The sequence below is a fragment of the Bombina bombina genome, chromosome 1, assembly GCF_027579735.1.
Source record: "Bombina bombina isolate aBomBom1 chromosome 1, aBomBom1.pri, whole genome shotgun sequence".
Taxonomy (NCBI): Eukaryota; Metazoa; Chordata; class Amphibia; order Anura; family Bombinatoridae; genus Bombina; species Bombina bombina.
In genome coordinates this window covers 846,608,861-846,632,539 of record NC_069499.1, presented here as the reverse complement: position 1 = coordinate 846,632,539, position 23,679 = coordinate 846,608,861, and the positions used below count along the sequence as shown (strand labels likewise).

The following is a 23,679-nucleotide window of genomic DNA, read 5'->3' as shown; positions in this document are numbered from 1 at the left end:
AGTTATAAAATGTGTTGGTTATTTATTGGTTCTTGTTAGGATATTTGACAAATCTAGGGCTATAGTTATAGTTTTTGTTATAAACCTATAGTTCAGTTGACTGTTACTACTATTTGGTAAGTATTTTGATTGCCCTCACTGACAGTACTGCTTTCATTACTATATTTTGCAGATAAGTTGTTTGCTACTTAAAATTGCCCATCACCTTAGCTTTATCTTACATGTCTGCTTGTATGTTGTTGCAATACTTCTATAAACATAGTTCCATATATTTTCAAGATTAAATTGAATGAGAATGTTTATAGTCAGAAGATGCAGGCTTAAATCTGATATTAAAGGGACACGAAACAGACATTTTTTCTTTTATGATTTAGAAAGAGCGTGCAATTTTAAACAACTTTTAAATGTACTTCTTTTATCTATTTTTTTTCATTTGCTTGATATTCTTTGCTGAAAAGCATATCTAGATAGGCTCAGTAGCTGTTTATTGGTGGCTGCACATAGATTCCTTGTGTGATTGGCTCACCCATATGCATTGCTATTTCTTCAACAAAGGATACCTAAAGAAGTAAACAAATTAAATAATAGAAGCAAATTGGAATGTTGTTTAAAATTGTATTCTCTACCTGAATCATGAAAGAACATTTTTGGGTTTAGTGTCCCTTTAAGTTTAGAGGGACAATATGCTCTAGCTTTTGATGATTGGTATTACTCAGCCCCCCTAGTTTCTTACAATAAAATAATTTTATTTGGCCCATGATAATGCCTTTCATGTTAATTTTAAAGCTTAGTGTACCAGACTTTTATTCACATTACTCATATGCAGGATAGAAAACCAGGCTCCTTATGAGATGTATTTTTCTGTTTAGATCTTTTCATACATTCTCTCATATACTAATAGGCTACTCAATTTAGCTTAAAGGGACAGTCAAGTTAAAAAAAAAACTTTCATGATTTAAATAGGAAATGTAATTTTAAACAACTTTGCAATTTACTTTTATAATCAATTTTGCTTTGTTCTCTTGGTATTCTTCGTTGAAAGCTAAACCTAGGAGGTTCATATGCTAATTTCTTAGACCTTGAAGACTGCCTCTAATCTGAATGCATTTTGACCACTAGAGGGCATTAGTTCATGTGTTTCATATAGATAACATTAAGCTCATGCACGTGAAGTTACCCTGGAGTGAGCACTGATTGGCTAAAATGCAAGTCTGTCAGAAGAACTGAAATAAGGGGCAGTTGGCAGAGGCTTAGATACAAGGTAACCACAGAGGAAAAAAGTGTATTTCTATAACAGTGTTGGTTATGCAAAACTGAAGAATGGGTAATAAAGAAATTATCTTTATTTTTAAACAACAAAACATCTGGTGTTGACTGTCCCTTTAAATGGATATCCCAGTCAAAATGTAAATGCACATAGATGAATGACATCTTTGAATAGAAACAAATTCCCTTATTTTCAACCCCCCCATGGGACTCATTATTAAAGTCCTATCTGGGGGGTCTATCTAGGTAGGAATATGTCTGCTGTGTTCTGTGCTGCACATGCACATTTCTTCCTGCTTACTGGCACTATCTGCAATGGTATTTCAGAGGCATACCAGCAAAATCTTCTTCAATGCTAAACATTACACATGTGCAAGGTAATTGTAAAGAATGCGCATACGCACGGACACAATATCCTATGATTATTATATTCATAAAATGAAACGTTAATTGGATTTTGTTTAGCGCAGTTGAACAGACCCTTTTTACATCAGATTAGAAATAAATAATTTTCAAAGTATAACAAAGCATTGTTTTCTAATACAAGTAAGTTTATTTTACTGTGCTAATCTTTAGTAATCGATATAGTGGCGGGTATGGGGTGTTAGAAAGAAAGGAAAAAAAAAGGCACTGACAAGTGCCTTTCCATTGTGGTCTATGGGAACTGTGTGTTCCCTATAAATATATATGTACATGCTTATAAACATATATACATTTATGTGTTAATATGTGTATATACACATACTAATACATAAATATATATTTATATAGCATATATATTTACATTTGCTGTGCAACTTACCCTCTTCGCTTGCTGATCAACAAGCGCTACCAAGGTGCTGAACCATAAATGGGCCGGCTCCTAATCTTACATTATTGGTCTTTCAAATAAAGATACCAAGAGAATGAAGAAAAATTGGTAAATAATAGTAAATTAGCTTAAAATTGCACACTCTATCTGAATAATCAAAGTTTAATTTTGACTAGACTATCCCTTTAAAAAGATAGATAATCCCTTTATTACCAATTCCCCAGATTTGCATAGCCAACAGGGTTATATTAATACACTTTTTACCTCTGTGATTACCTTGTATCTAAGCCTCTGCATATGGCCCCCTTATTTCAGTTCTTTTGATAGACTTGCATTTTAGCTAATCAGTGCTGACTCATAAATAACTCCATGGGAGTAAGCACGTTATCTATATGACACACATAAACTAGCGCTGTCTAATTGTAAAAAACTGTCAAAATGGATTGAGATAAGAGCAGACTTCAAAGGCTTGGGAATTGGCATATGAGCCTACTTAGGTTTAGCTTTTAAGAAAAAATATCAAGAGAACAAAGCAAATTTGATGATAAAAGTAAATTGGAAAGTTGTTTAAAATGACATGCCCTAACTGAATCATGAAAGGTGAATTTTGACTAGACTGTCCCTTAAAGCTTTGATGCAAATACTGTTTTGGGGGATACTTTTGTTAGATGGGTGAAATCCTATTTGGTCAAACTGGTATAATGATCAAATTAAATGCAATAGTAATGTAATCAATAAAAGAGGACATTGCATCAAACATAAAAGTATTAAAGGGATAGTCAAAACTGAAATAAGCATAAGTATATTTCCACTTTTAATAGATGCATTTTTAGATATATACATGTACAGTAATAGCAAAAAATGCTTCCAGTAAAAGCCATCACATTCTGTGTGCCATACAACATTTTCTTTATCTTCAAAAGTGAAATCAATTCATGCACATTTTAGTTTTAACTTATGTCCTTCAAATATAGATATCTTCTATTTCTCTAGTTATCGAGAGCTGATTTCCTAGAGTATTTAACACTTTTGGGAGCTGCAGATACATGGAAGAGAGATACTGTACATGCGCTACCCCCTGAGGCACTGTGTACTTGAGAATGTGAACACATTTAAAGCATACCAATTTGTAAAGTTTCCAATTTACTTATATTATCAAATTTGCTTTTTTCTCATGTTATTCTTTGTTGAAGAGATATCTAGATAGGTAATGTACAAATGTCTGCAGTACTACATGACAGGAAATAGTGCTGCCATTTAGTGCTGCAGACATGTGCACTTTCCTAATCTTACCTTCTTCCTTTTCAACAAAGGATACTAAGAAAAAAATAATAATAATAATAGAACTGTATTGGAAAGTTGTTTATAAAACTGCATGCTCTATCTGAATCATGAAACAAAAGTGTGATTTAAAATCCCTTTAAAATAATGGTTTAGGACCGGTACTATGGCCTTTGAATAGCTGTAGTGCCCTCCTAGGGCTATAGAAGTAATTTATTAAAGCGAAAAATAAAAATGTAATTATTCATAACATCTACTCCTAATTGACAACAGCAAATAAGACAAGATAAAGAATACTGACAAATTATGTCCTGGACTTCAAAAAAGTTGCTAACTGTGCTTACAAGAGGGCAGTTTAAAATATATTTAAAAAACCAAAAATTTGTGCAAATATGTTGCAATGCAATGCTGATAGTTACTTTCCATAAATAAAAAATAATGGTAATGTCTCTTTAGTGCATCACTTTAAATGGGCATAAACCCCATTTTTTTAATGATTGAGATAGAGCGTGCAATTCTAAATAACTCTCTAATTTACGTCTTATTTCTTTGTTCTCTTTGTATCTTTTGTTGAAAAGCGTGGATGTGGAATGTGCATGTGTCCGGAACACTATATGCCAGCAGAATGTGTTATGCATTTGCAAGAGCGCTAGATTATAGCACTATTTCTTGCCATGTAATGCCCCAGACAGTTTCTTAGGTATCTCTTCAACAAAGAATACCATAAGAGCAAAGCACATTTGACAATAGAAGTAAAATGGAAAGTTTTTAAAAAATCATATGCTCTGTATAAATATTTTATGTTTTGTATCCCTTTAATAAGTGATGAAGTGATAAATAAAAATTGGCTTAAAAAATAAATTATTGAAGGGACATGAAACCCAACATTTTTTTTTCATGATTCAGATAGAACATACAATTGTATACAACGTTCCAATTGACTTCTGTTATCCAATTTGTTTAGTTTAGTATCGTTTGCAGAAAAGGATAACTAGCTGGGTTCAGGAGCTAAAAGCTAGTTGATGATTGGTGGCTGCGCATATATATATGTCTCTTGTCATTGGCTTACTGATGTGTTTAGCTAGCTCCCAGCAGTGGATTGTTGCTCCTTCAATAAAGGATACCAAGAGAATCAAGCAAAATTGACAATAGAAGTAAATTGGAATGTTGTTAAACAATTTTTGTTCTATCTGATTCATAAAAGAAAAAAAAAAATGGGTTTACAGTCCCTTTAATAAATGTTTAAAATAAAATGTACTGTTGAAGGGAAGAAACTAATATGAAAGAATGGTTGAGAATAAAAATAAAAAGACAGCTATTGGATTTGAGTGTGGAAAATACTAAGCAGCATCGGTGTTAGCTGTGTCTAAAGTTAATTCTAAAATCAAAATGAATCAATGTGCAGGAGGTGTAAACAAAATGGTGACCACAATTCATAGGAAACAAAATATTCTAAGGGTCAGAGAATGATTCGCTAAATTGCTACAGAAGCAAATAAAGGGCTCATTAAATGATTGCACGCACTGAAAGTAGGAAAATCATAGCAAGATGATAAAATTGTGGAAACAAATATGCCAACATTTTGACAATTCTAAATACAAAAAAAAAATGTCAAAATATGTAAACAGTTCCAAATGGACACAATAAAACTATAATGCTATAATAGTTAACCATAACCTGAAACCCCGAGGCGAACCAATGGAAGATGATTTGGTTTGAGGGGAAGTCATAAGAGTGCATAATGGTTGGCGAGTAAAATGACACTGTGCTAACAATTAACTCGTATTGGTGTTTTTACTCTGTCATCACATTTCATGTTTTTATTTTTTAGATGTTTTTTTTTTACAATAGATCATTTACTTTTCTGCTGTTGAGTTACTAAAAGAAGAGATACATTGTAAAATGAAGCCATATTTCAATGTATGTTTCAAAAAACGCTTTGGCGGAAAGTTATCAATATGACAACTTTTCTTGTACGAACAGTTCCCCTACCATTGCCAGGTGAGACACGTGCACGGGCATCTCAGAAGCACTCAGCAAGTCGTGCTTCAACTGTGACATCATTGGATGTGATACTAAGCATGCGCGTGCACGTTTCTATTTTTCCAACAAATGTTTGCAAAAACCCTGAATGCACTACCGTCATATTTGGGTAATCAGTTCCTTTAGAATTTGAGCGCAATGAGTGAGTTGTACCAAAATACACTCATTCTTTGCAGGTAGCAAAGTAACTCTCCAAAATCATGTTATTTTACGTCATTACCGTCTCAGTACATTTCTGTATGCGACCACATAATACGTCATCCTTATGTTGTCACCTCTATGTACCGCCCCAAAATATATCTGCTGTCAAATTCTCACGCACCGCCTTCTTTACGTCAAAGTATGGATACGTTTAGTCCCCGCCCCTAGCAACCGTCAACTGTCTGTCAAAGGTAGGGTCCCGCCCACATTGTCAATCGTCAGTGTGTCAGCTCCTTTTCTCCACCTCGAGCATGCGCATCTGGCTGTCAGTGTAAGTGTTGGGGGGCGTGCCGTCGATTTTCCTGTCAGTGTTAGGAGACCGAAGCTCGTATTGGGACTTACCGTGTGGCCCCCACTTCACCTGCCGGCCCGAGCGGTCATGCCCTCCGACTTCATCTCCCTGCTCAGCGCCGACCTTGACCTTGAGTCCCCGAAATCCCTATACTCTCGAGGTGAGCTAAGCTAACCCTTACTGGGGTAATGAGCTAAATATGAGGCCAAGCGCATAAACTCGGGTTGCCGTGACCATGTTTAATAAAAGGAGAGTACAGTGGTGTCGGGTTCATGCTTTAATCTTTGCAGAGAATTGTGGGAGAACAATGGTGGTCATCCCTGTTATGTGTGCCCTGGCTCCTGTGGCACTCTGCTTAGTGCCAGGAGAGTACACTCCAGGCGCTGCTTCTCACATGCACTGTGGTGATGCTGAAGTACCATAAGACCTACTTATGTTCCACCTCTTGTTACACTGCTCAGCAAACATAACCCAGGCTTGTAAGCTCTTTGTAATCAGATTTATGTTTTATTAACCTCTGGGCTGCTGAGAGGGTGGCGAGTTGCACCTCTCTGGAGTTCAAATACTTATCATCATAAATACCAGATTGTTTTCCTCTATAACTGCATAACAAAGTGTCTCGATTTAGCCAAAGTATCATTGTAATGGAGTGTTAGCTCTTCAGACAAGCATTTTCATTCTTTCCAGCTAGCTTGGGGGAAAAAAAAAAACTTCCCCTCAGCATTCAGTAAAGTATGAGGTAGCTCTTTAAATCTTTCCACATATGCTGCAGAGGATAAGGTAGAAATTGGAGACAGTTGTCTTAAGAGTTGAGAACTTGATGGAAAAGTTGTTTTATAACTAGAAAGCTTTCATTTCCACTGCTACTGTGTTGTTTTTTTTTTCATAGAACGTTCTGTGTCTCAAGAATATGATGAACAAATTTCCATAACAAAATATGAGCATTATCCAGGCATAAGAAAAAACAAATACTCGCATTAAGGTGTATGCATAATGTGTGTGTTAATTTTTTTTATTATTCATTGTCTTGGTTGGTTGAATTACATTTGTTTTCCTTTAAGAATAACCTTTTCATGTTTTACTGTACACTCTGTACTGTATATATTTCTTTTTTTTCTGCTACTTGGTTAAAGTTCAACAAAATTTCTTGTCTAACTTGTTTTCTTTAGTACAAAGTCAGATTTTACAGTCACTGTATTTAAATAAAATTATAGATTTGTTTCAAAAGAATCTAAATTAGTTGTAAGGTGCGCAAATCAATACATTCTCATTATTTCCAATTGTTTTTCTTTTTTTTAGTAATTTGGTTGTGTTAATCATTGCTGCAAACGTAAAACATTAATCAATTACATATGAGCAAGCTACATCTTGTAATCTGTTTTTAGTTGTTTGTCAATTTAAATTTTCACTCAAAGTGACAAACATTTCTTATGTTTTTACTGTTATGTATGATTTTGGAAGGATGTTTTGTACACAACCAATAATACAGGTGTTTCTGGTTAGAATGATTTTGGTATTTTATGTACAAGCACAGTTGTTTCCATGGGACCTGTCCTATGATGCCAAGGTCATTCACTGTCTCTCTTGTCCTTCAGCACTTAAGGGTGATTTGTGATGTTTGTAAGGGCTTTCAAAGATCTATGAATTTGAAAAGTGTGCAGCAAACTTGTTAGGCGTGTTAATATATTTTGCCTCTGTATGCTGATATGAAAAGGGAGAGTCTGAAAGTTTTTAAATGACTTTTCCTTTTATTGATACTATGCTGAAGTCAATACATTCTGTTGCTAGTTTCTGGTCTATTGCTGTGCTGTTGTAGTAATATAACGTATTTGTAGTACAAGGACACTTTTTGGTAGAACTTTATCTTTATTTGAATGGCAACTATATTTCCTGTGCTTTTTTTGAAGAGCTTTATCATCTAATAACATAAACATGCACATATTAAAAGGTGTTTTCTTTTCCAGAAACTACTGAACATTTTATGCCTTTTAGATGTTAGTGTTCAGTGTATTCGTATTTTCATCATGTTAATCCTGTAATATACATCATTCCCTATTTATAAAGTCCATTATAAGCTTGACAGAGGCTAGTTGAATTCCAAAGTATCTTAACAGCTTAGAAACATGTAAAGCATAGACGAAAGTGTATGGCAAGCCAAACTGTTTTAGCTACATAGAAAATATATAATGAGAGGCTGAAGTCACAAATGCCGAACTTAAAGGGACACTAAACCCAATTTTTATTCAGATAGAGCATGCAATTTTACACAACTTTCTCATTTACTCCTATTATCAAATTTCTTTGTTCTCTTGCTATCTTTATTTGAAAAAGAAGGCATCTAAGCTTTTTTTTTTTTTGGTTCAGACTTCTGGACAGCACTTTTTTTTATTGGTTGATAAATTTATCCACCAATCAGCAAGGACAACACGGGTTGTTCACCAAAAATGGGCCGGCATCTAAACTTACATTCTTGCATTTCAAATAAATATACAAACAGAATGAAGAAAATTTGATAAGAGTTAATTAGAAAGTTGCTTAAAATGTCATGCTCTGTCAGAATAACAAAATAAATAATTTGGGTTCAGTGTCCCTTTAAGGTCATAAGGATCTTAGAAGTAAGGATACATGTGTACTTGTCAAAAATAGTTAAAACATTTTTTTAAACATTTGAGCAATAAATAATCTTATACTTTTTTTAAATCTAGAGCAGACTTAAGTAACCAAAGCTGTCACTGCTAAATTGTCATGAATACACCTGTAATGAATATTGGTATTTAAAATAATGTCCACTCTTTGGGACTGCACTGCTTTTACCTGCCCACCATGGCATGGATGGAACAATAAAGCGTGTAGCAGGTGCAAAAGCATAGGGGTTTCAAGGTTTCGGTGACCCACCTGCCAGCTACATCCCCTCCAAGTCACCAACTGTTAATACAGGTGGTGCCCCCTCATGCACCCCTGTGCACACCACTTCACTAAATTGCCTAAATTCCCCCACCTTTGAAATCACTGCACATAGAACAACAGCACCACTTTATGACTTACGATTTAGCATAGTGGAAGCTATTGGGGACATGCATATGACGGGTAGATAGATGGCATAATGGGGCTGTGGGGACTATGCCTTTGGTTTATGGGGTCACTTGGGTATATAGCCAGCGTAATACAAGTTGCATGGAGCATACATATGCTTTGTGATATCACTTTGGCATATATATGACATATCTGTTGTTGCAGTGGCAATGCACTGCGTAATCATATATCTGTCAAGGTAAGGTATGCATCTCTAAGCATCTGATCTGAGGTCTTACATGGGTATATAGTGGGCATATGGAGGGCTGCAGGGGAATGTATCCAATCTTAGGTTTTGTTTAGCCATGTTGATGGTAATAATGCAAGCTGCAGAGACTTGCATTTGATCTAAATATTAAAGGGACAGTCTACACCAGAATTGTTATTGTTTTAAAAGATAGATAATCCCTTGTTTACCCATTCCCTAGTTTTGCATAACCAACACAGTTATATTTATATATTTTTTACCTATGTGATTATCTTGTATCTAAGCCTCTGCAGACTGCCCCTTTATTTGTTCTTTTGACAGACTTGCAGTTTAGCCAATCAGTGATGGCTCCCAGGTAACTTCATGTGCACGAGCACAGTGTTATCGTGAAAAACCTGTTAAAATGCATTCTTAAGAGGCGGCCTTCAAGGTCTAAGAAATTAGCATATGAACCTCCTAAGTTAAGCTCTCAACTAAGAATACCAAGAGAACAAAGAAAAATTGGTGATGAAAGTAAATTGGAAAATTGTTTAAAATTACATGCCCTATCTGAATCATGAAAGTTTTTTTTTTGGACTAGACTGTTTCTTTAAACTGGGTATATAGATTGCAATGTATTGCCTGTATTTAGGTAAATACTGAGTACTATGTATGGTTGGGGGTTCCAAATAGTTTCTCACGAGGACCCATATATCCTTATTTCTTTCATGTAATTAGCAAGAGTCCATGAGAACCTCTTCACAATCTGTCACAAGTAGTGTACACTGCCCAACAACTGACTAATATTTGTAGTTTTTGTGGATTGAATATGTATTTTAGAGAAAATATCTCACTCTTGAATTGCTCATTTGAACTCTGTCTTAGAAGTTTTATATTTTTGTTTAGATTAAAAAAAATGTTTACAAACTTTCAGTTGAATAAAATTGTGTGGTTAATACATTTGAAAAAATAGTTTGGACATCAGCGCCCAATCCTTCTATTCTGTTTTTATTATTTTACTGTTAACTTTCTTTTAATAAAAACAAGACAAGTAGGTTAACTTAATGTGTATATTGCAGTTGATTGAGTTGTTACATTGCTGTTAAAGGGACAGTCAACACCAGCATTTTTGTTGTTTAAAAAGAAAGATGATCCCTTTATTACCCATTCCCCAGTTTTGCATAACCAACACTATTATAGAAATACACTTTTTACCTCTATGATTACCTTGTATCTATGCCTCTGGAAACTGCCCCTTATTTCAGTTATTTTGAAAGACTTGCATTTTAGCCAATCAGTGCTCACTCCAGGGTAATGTCATGTGCATGAGCTCAATGTTATCTATGTAAAACACATTAACTAATGCCCTCTAGTGGTCAAAATGCATTCATTTTAGAGACAGTCTTCAAGGTCTAAGAAATTAGCATATGAACCTTCTAGGTTTAGCTTTCAACTAAGAATACCAAGAGAACATGCCAAATTGGTGATAAAAGTAAATTGAAAAGTTGTTTAAAATTTCCTATTTAAATCATGAAAAAATTTATGGGACTTGACTATCCCTTTAAGTCATTTGGAGGTTTAATGTCTGAGAAATAATTCATCTGCCAAAAACTAGGAATCTGTGGCTGTGCCCTTTGTTGTTTCAATAGTTGTGATAAGCTCTAGTGCCAGTGTTTTGGCATAGTTAATCCCTGGAATTATTTGTCCGTATCACAGAGCTTTCTCATTTGACATTTTTGAACTCCTGCAGTGGCCACTCTGTTCCAACATCACTTTAGTTCACTGCTCGTATATTTTTGTTTATTTATTTTTTAAGTTATAAGAGCGCGAAAAATGGGGTACAGTAGAATATTAAATCCATTGCATAATGTTATTATAAACTTACAGTATCACAACAGCCATGCTGAACTCATATAATTTTGAGTTTGACCCAATGTTTTGGATTTTATTTAAGTTTAATATTAATAATAATAGTAGTAGTACATTTTTAACTTTAGAATGGAAACAATAGACTGAATGTTATGAAAAATCTAGGTATTAATGTAATAAATGCTGTTCTTTTGTGTATATATATATATATATATATATATATATATATATATATATATATATATAAATGTGTGCGTGTGTGTATATGTATGCGTGTGTGTGTGTGTATGTATGTATGTATGTATATATATATATATATATATATATATATATATATATATATATATATATATATATATATATATATGTGTGTGTGTATATATATATATAATTTCTTTCATGTAATTAGCAAGAGTCCATGAGCTAGTGACGTATGGGATATACATTCCTACCAGGAGGGGCAAAGTTTCTCAAACCTCAAAATGCCTACAAATACACCCCTCACCACACCCACAAATCAGTTTTACAAACTTTGCCTCCTATGGAGGTGGTGAAGTAAGTTTGTGCTAGATTCTACGTTGATATGCGCTCCGCAGCAGGTTGGAGCCCGGTTTTCCTCTCAGCGTGCAGTGAATGTCAGAGGGATGTGAGGAGAGTATTGCCTATTTGAATTCAATGATCTCCTTCTACGGGGTCTATTTCATAGGTTCTCTGTTATCGGTCGTAGAGATTCATCTCTTACCTCCCTTTTCAGATCGACGATATACTCTTATATATACCATTACCTCTACTGATTCTCGTTTCAGTACTGGTTTGGCTTTCTACTACATGTAGATGAGTGTCCTGGGGGTAAGCAAGTCTTTTCTGTGACACTCTAAGCTATGGTTGGGCACTTTTATATAAAGTTCTAAATATATGTATTCAAACATTTATTTGCCTTGACTCAGGATGTTCAAACATTCCTTATTTCAGTCAGTCAGTTTCATATTTGGGATAATGCATATGAATCAATTTTTTTCTTACCTTAAAATTTGACTTTTTCCCCTGTGGGCTGTTAGGCTCGCGGGGGCTGAAAATGCTTCATTTTATTGCGTCATTCTTGGCGCAGACTTTTTTGGCGCAAATTTTTTTTTTTCTGTTTCCGGCGTCATACGTGTCGCCGGAAGTTGCGTCATTTTTTACTTTTTTTGCGCCAAAAGTGTCGGCGTTCCGGATGTGGCGTCATCTTTGGCGCCAAAAGCATTTAGGCGCCAAATAATGTGGGCGTCTTTTTTGGCGTTAAAAAATATGGGCGTCACTATTGTCTCCACATTATTTAAGTCTCATTATTTATTGCTTCTGGTTGCTAGAAGCTTGTTCACTGGCATTTTTTCCCATTCCTGAAACTGTCATTTAAGGAATTTGATCAATTTTGCTTTATATGTTGTTTTTTCTATTACATATTGCAAGATGTCCCAGATTGACACTGAGTTAGAAGATACTTCTGGAAAAACGCTGCCTGGTGCTGGATCGACCAAAGTTAAGTGTATCTGCTGTAAACTTGTGGTATCTGTTCCTCCAGCTGTTGTTTGTAATGAATGTCATGACAAACTTGTTAATGCAGATAATATTTCCTTTAGTAATGTTCCATTACCTGTTGCTGTTCCGTCAACATCTAATAATCAGAGTGTTCCTGTTAACATAAGAGATTTTGTTTCTAAATCCATTAAGAAGGCCATGTCTGTTATTCCTCCTTCTAGTAAACGTAAAAGGTCTTTTAAAACTTCTCATTTTTCAGATGAATTTTTAAATGAACATCATCATTCTGATAATGGTTCCTCTGGTTCAGAGGATTCTGTCTCAGAGGTTGATGCTGATAAATCTTCATATTTATTCAAAATGGAATTTATTCGTTCTTTACTTAAATAAGTCTTAATTGCATTAGAAATAGAGGATTCTGGTCCTCTTGATACTAAATCTAAACGTTTAAATAAGGTTTTTAAATCTCCTGTAGTTATTCCAGAAGTTTTTCCTGTCCCTGATGCTATTTCTGAAGTAATCTCCAGGGAATGGAATAATTTGGGTAATTCATTTACTCCTTCTAAACGTTTTAAGCAATTATATCCTGTGCCATCTGACAGATTAGAGTTTTGGGACAAAATCCCTAAAGTTGATGGGGCTATCGCTACTCTTGCTAAACGTACTACTATTCCTATGGCAGATAGTACTTCCTTTAAGGATCCTTTAGATAGGAAGATTGAATCCTTTCTAAGAAAAGCTTACTTATGTTCAGGTAATCTTCTTAGACCTGCTATATCTTTAGCGGATGTTGCTGCAGCTTCAACTTTTTGGTTAGAAGCTTTAGCGCAACAAGTAACTGATCATAATTATCATAGCATTGTTAATCTTCTTCAACATGCTAATAACTTTATTTGTGATGCCATCTTTGATATCATTAGAGTTGATGTCAGGTATATGTCTCTAGCTATTTTAGCTAGAAGAGCTTTATGGCTTAAAACTTGGAATGCTGATATGTCTTCTAAGTCAACTTTGCTTTCCCTTTCTTTCCAAGGTAATAACTTATTCGGTTCTCAGTTGGATTCTATTATCTCAACTGTTACTGGAGGGAAAGGAACTTTTTTACCACAGGATAAAAAATCTAAAGGTAAATTTAGGTCTAATAATCATTTTCGTTCCTTTCGTCACAATAAGGAACAAAAGCCTGATCCTTCACCCACAGGAGCGGTATCAGTTTGGAAACCATCTCCAGTCTGGAATAGATCCAAGCCTTTTAGAAAACTAAAGCCAGCTCCCAAGTCCACATGAAGGTGCGGCCCTCATTCCAGCCCAGCTGGTAGGGGGCAGATTACGTTTTTTCAAAGAAATTTGGATCAATTCAATTCACAATCTTTGGATTCAGAACATTGTTTCAGAAGGGTACAGAATTGGCTTCAAGATAAGGCCTCCTGCAAAGAGATTTTTTCTTTCCCGTGTCCCAGTAAACCTAGCGAAGGCTCAAGCATTTCTGAAATGTGTTTCAGATCTAGAGTTGGCTGGAGTAATTATGCCAGTTCCAGTTCTGGAACAGGGGCTGGGGTTTTATTCAAATCTCTTCATTGTACCAGAGAAGGAGAATTCCTTCAGACCAGTTCTGGATCTAAAAATATTGAATCGATATGTAAGGATACCAACATTCAAAATGGTAACTATAAGGACTATCCTGCCTTTTGTTCAGCAAGGGCATTATATGTCCACAATAGATTTACAGGATGCATATCTGCATATTCCGATTCATCCAGATCACTATCAGTTTCTGAGATTCTCTTTCCTAGACAAGCATTACCAGTTTGTGGCTCTGCCGTTTGGCCTAGCAACAGCTCCAAGAATTTTTACAAAGGTTCTCGGTGCCCTTCTGTCAGTAATCAGAGAACAGGGTATTGTGGTATTTCCTTATTTGGACGATATCTTGGTACTTGCTCAGTTTTCACATTTAGCAGAATCTCATACGAATCGACTTGTGTTGTTTCTTCAAGATCATGGTTGGAGGATCAATTTACCGAAAAGTTCATTGATTCCTCAGACAAGGGTAACTTTTTTAGGTTTCCAGATTCAGTGTCCATGACTCTGTCTCTGACAGACAAGAGACGTCTAAAATTGATCTCAGCTTGTCGAAATCATCAATCACAATCATTCCCTTCGGTAGCCTTATGCATGGAAATTCTAGGTCTTATGACTGCTGCATCGGACGCGATCCCCTTTGCTCGTTTTCTTATGCGACCTCTTCAGCTCTGTATGCTGAACCAGTAGTGCAGGGATTACACAAAGATATCTCAATTAATATCTTTAAAACAGATTGTACGACACTCTCTGACGTGGTGGACAGATCACCATTGTTTAGTTAAGGGGGCTTCTTTTGTTCTTCCGACCTGGACTGTAATTTCAACAGATGCAAGTCTGACAGGTTGGGGAGCTGTTTGGGGTCTCTGACAGCACAAGGGGTTGGGGAATCTCAGGAGGTGAGATTACCAATCAATATTTTGGAACTCCATGCAATTTTCAGAGCTCTTCAGTCATGGCCTCTTCTAAAGAGAGAATCGTTCATTTGTTTTCAGACAGACAATGTCACAACTGTGGCATACATCAATCATCAAGGAGGGACTCACAGTCCTCTGGCTATGAAAGAAGTATCTCGAATACTGGTATGGGCGGAATCCAGCTCCTGTCTAGTTTCTGCGGTTCATATCCCAGGTATAGACAATTGGGAAGCGGATTATCTCAGTCGCCAAACGTTACATCTGGGCGAATGGTCTCTTCACCCAGAGGTATTTCTTCAGATTGTTCAGATGTGGGGACTTCCAGAAATAGATCTGATGGCTTCTCATCTAAACAAGAAACTTCCCAGGTATCTGTCCAGATCCAGGGATCCTCAGGCGGAAGCAGTGGATGCATTGTCACTTCCTTGGAAGTATCATCCTGCCTATCTCTTTCTGCCTCTAGTTCTTCTTCCAAGAGTAATCTCCAAGATTCTGAAGGAATGCTCGTTTTGTTCTGCTGGTGGCTCCAGCATGGCCTCACAGGTTTTGGTATGCGGATCTTGTCCGGATGGCCTCTTGCCAACCGTGGACTCTCCCATTAAGACCAGACCTTCTGTCACAAGGTCCTTTTTTTCCATCTGTATCTAGAAAGATATATTATAGAGTCTGGAAGACTTACATTTCTTGGTGTCTTTCTCATCATTTTTCCTGGCATTCTTTTAGAATTCCGAGAATTTTACAGTTTCTTCAGGATGGTTTGGATAAAGGTTTGTCTGCAAGTTCCTTGAAAGGACAAATCTCTGCTCTTTCTGTTCTTTTTCACAGAAAGATTGCTAATCTTCCTGATATTCATTGTTTTGTACAAGCTTTGGTTCGTATAAAACCTGTCATTAAGTCAATCTCTCCTCCTTGGAGTTTGAATTTGGTTCTGGGGGCTCTTCAAGCTCATCCGTTTGAACCTATGCATTCGCTGGATATTAAATTACTTTCTTGGAAAGTTTTTTGTTTCTTTTGGCCATCTCTTCTGCTAGAAGAGTTTCTGAATTATCTGCTCTTTCTTGTGAGTCTCCTTTTCTGATTTTTCATCAGGATAAGGCGGTGTTGCGAACTTCTTTTAAATTTTTACCTAAGGTTGTGAATTCTAACAACATTAGTAGAGAAATTGTGGTTCCTTCATTGTGTCCTAATCCTAAGAATTCTAAGGAGAGATCATTGCATTCTTTGGATGTAGTTAGAGCTTTGAAATATTATGTTGAAGCTACTAAGAATTTCCGAAAGACTTCTAGTCTATTTGTTATCTTTTCCGGTTCTAGGAAAGGTCAGAAGGCCTCTGCCATTTCTTTGGCATCTTGGTTGAAATCTTTAATTCATCTTGCTTATGTTGAGTCGGGTAAACCTCCGCCTCAAAGGATTACAGCTCATTCTACTAGGTCAGTTTCTACTTCCTGGGCTTTTAGGAATGAAGCTTCGGTTGATCAGATTTGCAAAGCAGCAACTTGGTCTTCTTTGCATACTTTTACTAAATTCTACCATTTTGATGTGTTTTCTTCTTCTGAAGCAGTTTTTGGTAGAAAAGTACTTCAGGCAGCTGTTTCAGTTTGATTCTTCTGCTTATAATTTCAGTTTTTTTCATTATAAGATTTAAACTTTATTTTGGGTGTGGATTATTTTCAATGGAATTGGCTGTCTTTATTTTATCCCTCCCTCTCTAGTGACTCTTGCGTGGAAGATCCACATCTTGGGTAGTCATTATCCCATACGTCACTAGCTCATGGACTCTTGCTAATTACATGAAAGAAAACATAATTTATGTAAGAACTTACCTGATAAATTCATTTCTTTCATATTAGCAAGAGTCCATGAGGCCCACCCTTTTTGTGGTGGTTATGATTTTTTGTATAAAGCACAATTATTCCAATTCCTTATTTTTTATGCTTTCGCACTTTTTTCTTATCACCCCACTTCTTGGCTATTCGTTAAACTGATTTGTGGGTGTGGTGAGGGGTGTATTTATAGGCATTTTAAGGTTTGGGAAACTTTGCCCCTCCTGGTAGGAATGTATATCCCATACGTCACTAGCTCATGGACTCTTGCTAATATGAAAGAAATGAATTTATCAGGTAAGTTCTTATATAAATTATGTTTTTATATATATATATATATATATATATATATATATATATATATATATATATATATATATATATATATATATATATATATATATCTTTTTAAACAATACATTTTTAAGTAGACTAAAAACATTTTTATTTTTAAATTATGCAATTAATGTGTGCTTTGTAAAGCAGAAAATTATATAATGTTAGAAAATATTACACTGCCCTCACCTGGCTACTTCATAATACCACCTGGCTGGGAATATTTTCTGTGGAGAACACTGTATATGTACAGTGGATATAAAAAGTCTAAACACCCCTGTTAAAATGGCCGGTTTCTGTGATTTAAAAAAAATGAGACAGATAAATCATTTCAGAACTTTTTCCACCTTTTTAATGTGACCTATAAACTATGCAACTCAATTGAAAAACAAACTGAAATCTTTTAGGTGAAGGGAAGTAAAAATAAAAAAAAATATGGTTGCATAAATGTGCAAACTAATACTTTGTTAGAGCACCTTTTGATTTTATTACAGCACTCAGTCTTTTTAGGGTATGAGTCTATGAGCATGGCACATCTTGACTTGGCAAGATTTGCCCACTCTTCTTTGCAAAAACAATCCAAATCTGTCAGATTGCGAGGGCATCTCCCGTGCACAGCCCTCTTCAGATCACCCCACAGATTTTTTATTGGATTCAGGTCTGGGCTCTGGCTGGGCCATTCCAAAACTTTAATCTTCTTCTGGTGAAGCCTTTACTTTGTTGATTTGGATGTATGCTTTGGGTTGTTGTCATGCTGACAGATGAAGTTCCTCTTCATGTTCAGCTTTCTAGCAGAAGCCTGAAGGTTTTGTACCATATTGACTGGTATTTGGAACTGTTCATAATTCCCTCTACCTTGAATAAGGCCCCAGTTCCAGCTGAAGAAAAACAGACCCAACGCATGACACTACCACCACCATGCCTCACTGTGGGTATGGTGTTCTTTTGGTGATATGCAGTGTTGTTTTTGCGCCAAACATAGCTTTTGGAATTATTGGCAAAAAGTTCAACCTTGGTTTCATCAGACCATAACACCTTTTCTCACATGCTTTTGGGAGACTTCAGATGTGTTTTTGCTAAATTTAGCTGGACTTGGATGTTTTTCTTCGTAAGAAAAGGCTTCCGACTTGTTGTCTACCCCAAAGCCCATACATATGAAGAATACTGGAGATTGTTGTCACATGTACTACACAGCCAGTACTTGCCAGATATTCCTGCAGCTCCTTTAATGTTGCTGTAGGCCTCTTGGTAGCCTCGTCTTTTCATCAATTTTGGAGGGACATCCAGTTCTTGGTAATGTCACTGTTGTGCCATATGTTCTCCACTTGATGATGACTGTCTTAACTGTGTTCCATGGTATATCTAATGCCTTGGAAATTCTTTTGTACCCTTCTTCTGACTGATACCTTTTAACAATGAGATCCCTCTGATGCTTTGGAAGCTCTCTGCGGACCATGGCTTTTGTGTAGGACGCGACTAAGAAAATTTCAGGAAAGTTGAATGGTGTAAGGGGCGCCTAAGTGAAAGGCTAGGTCTGACGTATAAGTATCTTAGAAGATTACAAAGAGGATTTATTGATGGATAAAACACAGATAAAATTAAAGATAAAAGAAATTTACATACACTTACATGGATCCATGTTAACAGATAAACACATTAAACAATGAATCATTAAAATCAGGTAATTTAAAACCAAGGGGATACCCGGGTCTGTGCTATGTTATGTAGCCTAGGTATGCGATCAAGCAGGGCTTGAAAGGTGTAGAGTCATGTGTGTCTTCCTATTGGGTAGGTGATAACATATATTGGCTAGTATATCGACAGTCTAACTAAACCTTATGGAGATGTATTAGAAGAATCTATTCAAAAAATAGCCAGTGTGGCATAAAAACAAAAATAACACAACAGTAAAGTGCTAAGTGTGACAATGATACGCAGCAATATGTAAAATGCTATATAAAAGTACTGAATAGAGTAAACATATATAAAAAACCAATGTCCAATGGTAAAATAATAAATGTCCAATAACAGAAAAAATAATAAAAAATAATAATAACAGGAAAAATACAAAATGAAAAAATAGTGTCCAAATATTTGTCCAAATTGTCCCAGTGATCCAATAGTGTTCTAATAATGTGGTGTTGCTCCAAGTGAACAAAAAAGTGTAGAAAATATAATAATCCAAATAACCTCAAATTGTAGTGATGTCAAGCCAAAAAACGAAAAATTGAAAAAATATAATGTGTATATATATACTTGATGAAAAAATGTGGATAAAAATGTGGAAAAAATGTGAATAAAAATGTGTAACACGTGGTGTTAGATTGATAATGTTCCAGTTAGGACACAAATAGCCAATCTGTAAAAGAGAAATACAACATAGAGCAGTAACGTCTGTAATAACTCTAATTAATTAAAATGTAACTCACCAAATGTGTCTACGCGTTTCGGCCCTCCAATAGGGCCTTTCTCAAGACTAACATATGTTGGTGAGAGTGCTTCTTATATACCAATTTTGCTGACCCAAATGGCGCCAATTGTGTGTAAATGGCGCCATTTCTGTGACCTTGTAACCCGGATGTTGATACCACAACCGGATGTGTGAATTGACCTTACAACCATATTGTTTAAGAACTTTAGTTTCCGTTAGTTTGTATTAGAATTATCCCTTTGATAATGTTGTTATTCTACTGTTGATATTTCTAGTCAAGCTATTGCAATATAATCACCTATAGTTTGGCGATATTTGTTGCATTAGGGAAACCGGAAGTGTGGTTATAGCGCTAAGCCGGATGTAAACAACCGGATGTTTGGTTATTGCGCAAGACCGGATATTAGGGAAACCGGAAGTGTGGTTGTTGCGCTAAGCCGGAAGTATGGTTATTGCGCAAGACCGGATATTATCTAGTGCATGTATGCACCGGAAGTTAGGTTATGTCGTAAAACCGGAAGTCGTTTTATTTTATTTCTAATGGAAATTTGATGTAAAAGTATATTTACTAATTTGTGACATTATAAAGGTATATTTGCTAATGTCATATCTATATTTGATCATTCTTTCATAACTCTACTTTATATTTGTAATTTTAATCTTTGTGTCTGGTATCTTAATGGGTATGGAGGGGATATGTAATAGTATTATGAAAATAGGTGTATCTATACATCGATAGGGCTATGCCCATTGGAATATTGAAAGTTATGCCTATACGGCAGAAAGCTCTTTGGTAGAAATATTTATAAATCGTCCAAGACTTATCATGTAAGGAGATAGAAATTTGGTGGAAACGATGTGTCATTGTGTTTGGTAAAATGGGAGATAACGGCCCTAATGTGGGGAGACCATGAGAGTATCTATCTATCTATCTATCTATCTATCTATCTATCTATCTATCTGACCTAGTGTTGATAAAATACTTGTTAGTAAAATTTATATATACAAAAATATATGAGAAATATGTGATTAGTGATTATATAAATATATGAAATTATGTATAAAAATATAAAATATATATATATAAAAAAGTCTATAAAAATGTATATAAAAATTGTAAAATTATCTTTGTGTCTGGTATCTTAATGGGTATGGAGGGGATATGTAATAGTACTATGAAAATAGGTGTATCTATACATCGATAGGGCTATGCCCATTGGAATATTGAAAGTTATGCCTATACGGCAGAAAGCTCTTTGGTAGAAATATTTATAAATCGTCCAAGACATCATGTAAGGAGATAGAAATTTGGTGGAAACGATGTGTCATTGTGTTTGGTAAAATGGGAGATAACGGCCCTAATGTGGGGAGACCATGAGAGTATCTATCTATCTATCTATCTATCTATCTATCTATCTATCTGACCTAGTGTTGATAAAATACTTGTTAGTAAAATTTATATATACAAAAATATATGAGAAATATGTGATTAGTGATTATATAAATATATGAAATTATGTATAAAAATATAAAATATATATATAAAAAAAGTCTATAAAAATGTATATAAAAATTGTAAAATTATCTGAGAGATGCCCTATTGGTTTCTATTATCCACACAGATAGTGGGATGCGAATCCACATTGTTAAACAGGTAGAAGTTGGTTAGATAACCAATGCCTTATATATGAGCTAAAGAGACCGCTTGAAAGGCATATATTAGCCTACTCAATATATCAATCTAAAATGGGAAGTGAATAATAAAGTCAATCTATGACTTGGAAGTTATTTAGTGTTTTGGACTTATATATATATATATATATATATATATATATGTTAACAAGATTGTGGTGCAGTACTCCTGTCGCCCACCCTGAGATTGTTTAAGGTGTCTAATTAAGCCAATTGAGAGTTGTTCAAATTCTCCAAATATAGAGTATCATCTTTAGAAAAATCGGGTTCTAGCTGATCATCGAGATCATCGAGTCAAAACATTAGAGAAGGACCATAAGGGACTGATAGAGTTCTATTTGTTCAGATGTAATAGGTGTGATATGTCCTCTTTGTTGTTGAGGCCCTTGGGATAAAGGCAATCGAGTTCAAAAATCCATCTTGATTCTGATATCAAGAGTTTTTTTCTCGTAGTCTCCACCTCTCCAATTCGGTTGTATCAGTTGGATCCCGAAATAGTTAAGGTCTTTCAAATTGCTTTTATGATGGATGGTGAAGTGTCTATACATGGCAGACTCTGTGTTGCCATGTTCAACCTGTAAGATGTGCTCACAAATTCTATCTCTCAGTAGCCTTGAGGTTTGACCCACATATTGAAGTCCACAACTACATTGGATTATGTAGATCACACCTTTGCTTTTACATCTTATAAGATCTTTTATCTTGTATTCCATCCCTGAATTATTTGATCAATATTTCTTAAGCTTTAGTCCCCTTTTACATGCTTTACAGCTTATACATGGATAAAACCCTTGTACATTAGTGCCAAAGACCTAACACCACGTGTTACACATTATTTTTATTCACATTTTTTCCACATTTTTCCACATTTTTATCCACATTTTTTCATCAAGTGTATATATATATATATATATATATATATATATATATATATATATATATATATATTATATTTTTTCAATTTTTCGTTTTTTGGCTTGACATCACTAAAATTTGAAGTTATTTGGATTATTATATTTTCTACACTTTTTTGTTCACTTGGAGCAACACCACATTATTGGAACACTATTGGATCACTGGGACAATTTGGACAAATATTTGGACACTATTTTTTCATTTTGTATTTTTCCTGTTATTATTATTTTTTCTGTTATTGGACATTTATTATTTTACCATTGGACATTGTTTTTTTTTATATATTTTTTTATATTTTTTATATATGTTTACTCTATTCAGTACTTTTAGATAGCATTTTACATATTGCTGCGTATCATTGTCACACTTAGCACTTTACTGTTGTGTTATTTTTGTTTTTATGCTATTTTTTGAATAGATTCTTCTAATAGATCTCCATAAGGTTTAGTTAGACTGTCGATATACTAGCCAATATATGTTATCACCTACCCAATAGGAAGACACACATGACTCTACACCTTTCACGCCCTGCTTGATCGCATACCTAGGCTACATAACATATAGCACAGACCCGGGTATCCCCTTGGTTTTAAATTACCTGATTTTAATGATTTATTGTTTAATGTGTTTATCTGTTAACATGGATCCATGTAAGTGTATGTAAATTTCTTTTATTTTTAATTTTATCTGTGTTTTATCCATCAATAAATCCTCTTTGTAATCTTCTAAGATACTTATACGTCAGACCTAGCCTTTCACTTAGGCGCCCCTTACACCATTCAACTGAAATTTTCTTTTATGGGTAACTAGGGACGCATTTATTTAGGGAGCAAAAGTCACCCGAGTTAGCGCTGTCGGGTTAACTTTGTTTGCGACTGAAAATTTCAGGAAAGACCTACTAGAACAGTTGAACTTTGTTCAGGGTTAATCAGAGGCACTTTAAATGATGGCAGGTGTGTGATGACTCTTATTTAACATGGTTTTAAATGTGATTGCTTAATTCTGAACACAGCTACATTCCCAGTTATAAGAGGGTGTGCACACTTATGTAACCACATTTATTTTAGTTTTTTTTTTGTTTACTTCCCTCCACTTTAAGGTCAATTTTCATCAATGAGTGCCCGGCTTTTAAAAATATTTTTAAAAACGGGCACTTTCATTGATGAAAATTTACATTGCACTGGATTTGAAGAAATAATTATCTCTTACTTCTGCAAAACCGGATCGCCAATCTCAGCCTCAGTTCCTCTGTACTGACGTCAGAAATGACAAAACCAGCTTCCTCCAATCATGGCTTGCACCCCAGAACGTCCAACTCGTGATGCCCGGCTGTCATTGGCGGAAGCCATTTTGTCATTGCTGTGGTCTACAGCAGGAAGAAGGAGGGGGATCGTTGATCCGGCTTTGCAGGAGTAAAAGGTAAGTATTTCTTCAAATCCAGTGCAAT

General features: G+C 35.2%; 1 protein-coding gene across 2 annotated transcripts in view; it reads left to right on the top strand.

The window, feature by feature from the left end:
* Window positions 1–23,679, top strand: part of NFAT5 (nuclear factor of activated T cells 5) — a 436,025-nt gene that overhangs the window by 11,230 nt on the left and 401,116 nt on the right. Inside the window, exon 1 of one of the 2 annotated variants that reach the window (XM_053699473.1) lies at window positions 5,888–6,054. The exons of the other annotated variant lie outside the window; for it this stretch is intronic. Coding sequence (XP_053555448.1) covers window positions 5,982–6,054 — 73 coding nt within the window. The 5' untranslated portion in view covers window positions 5,888–5,981. Of the gene's footprint in view, window positions 1–5,887; window positions 6,055–23,679 lie in introns of those variants that run through there. 2 annotated transcript variants of the gene reach the window in all.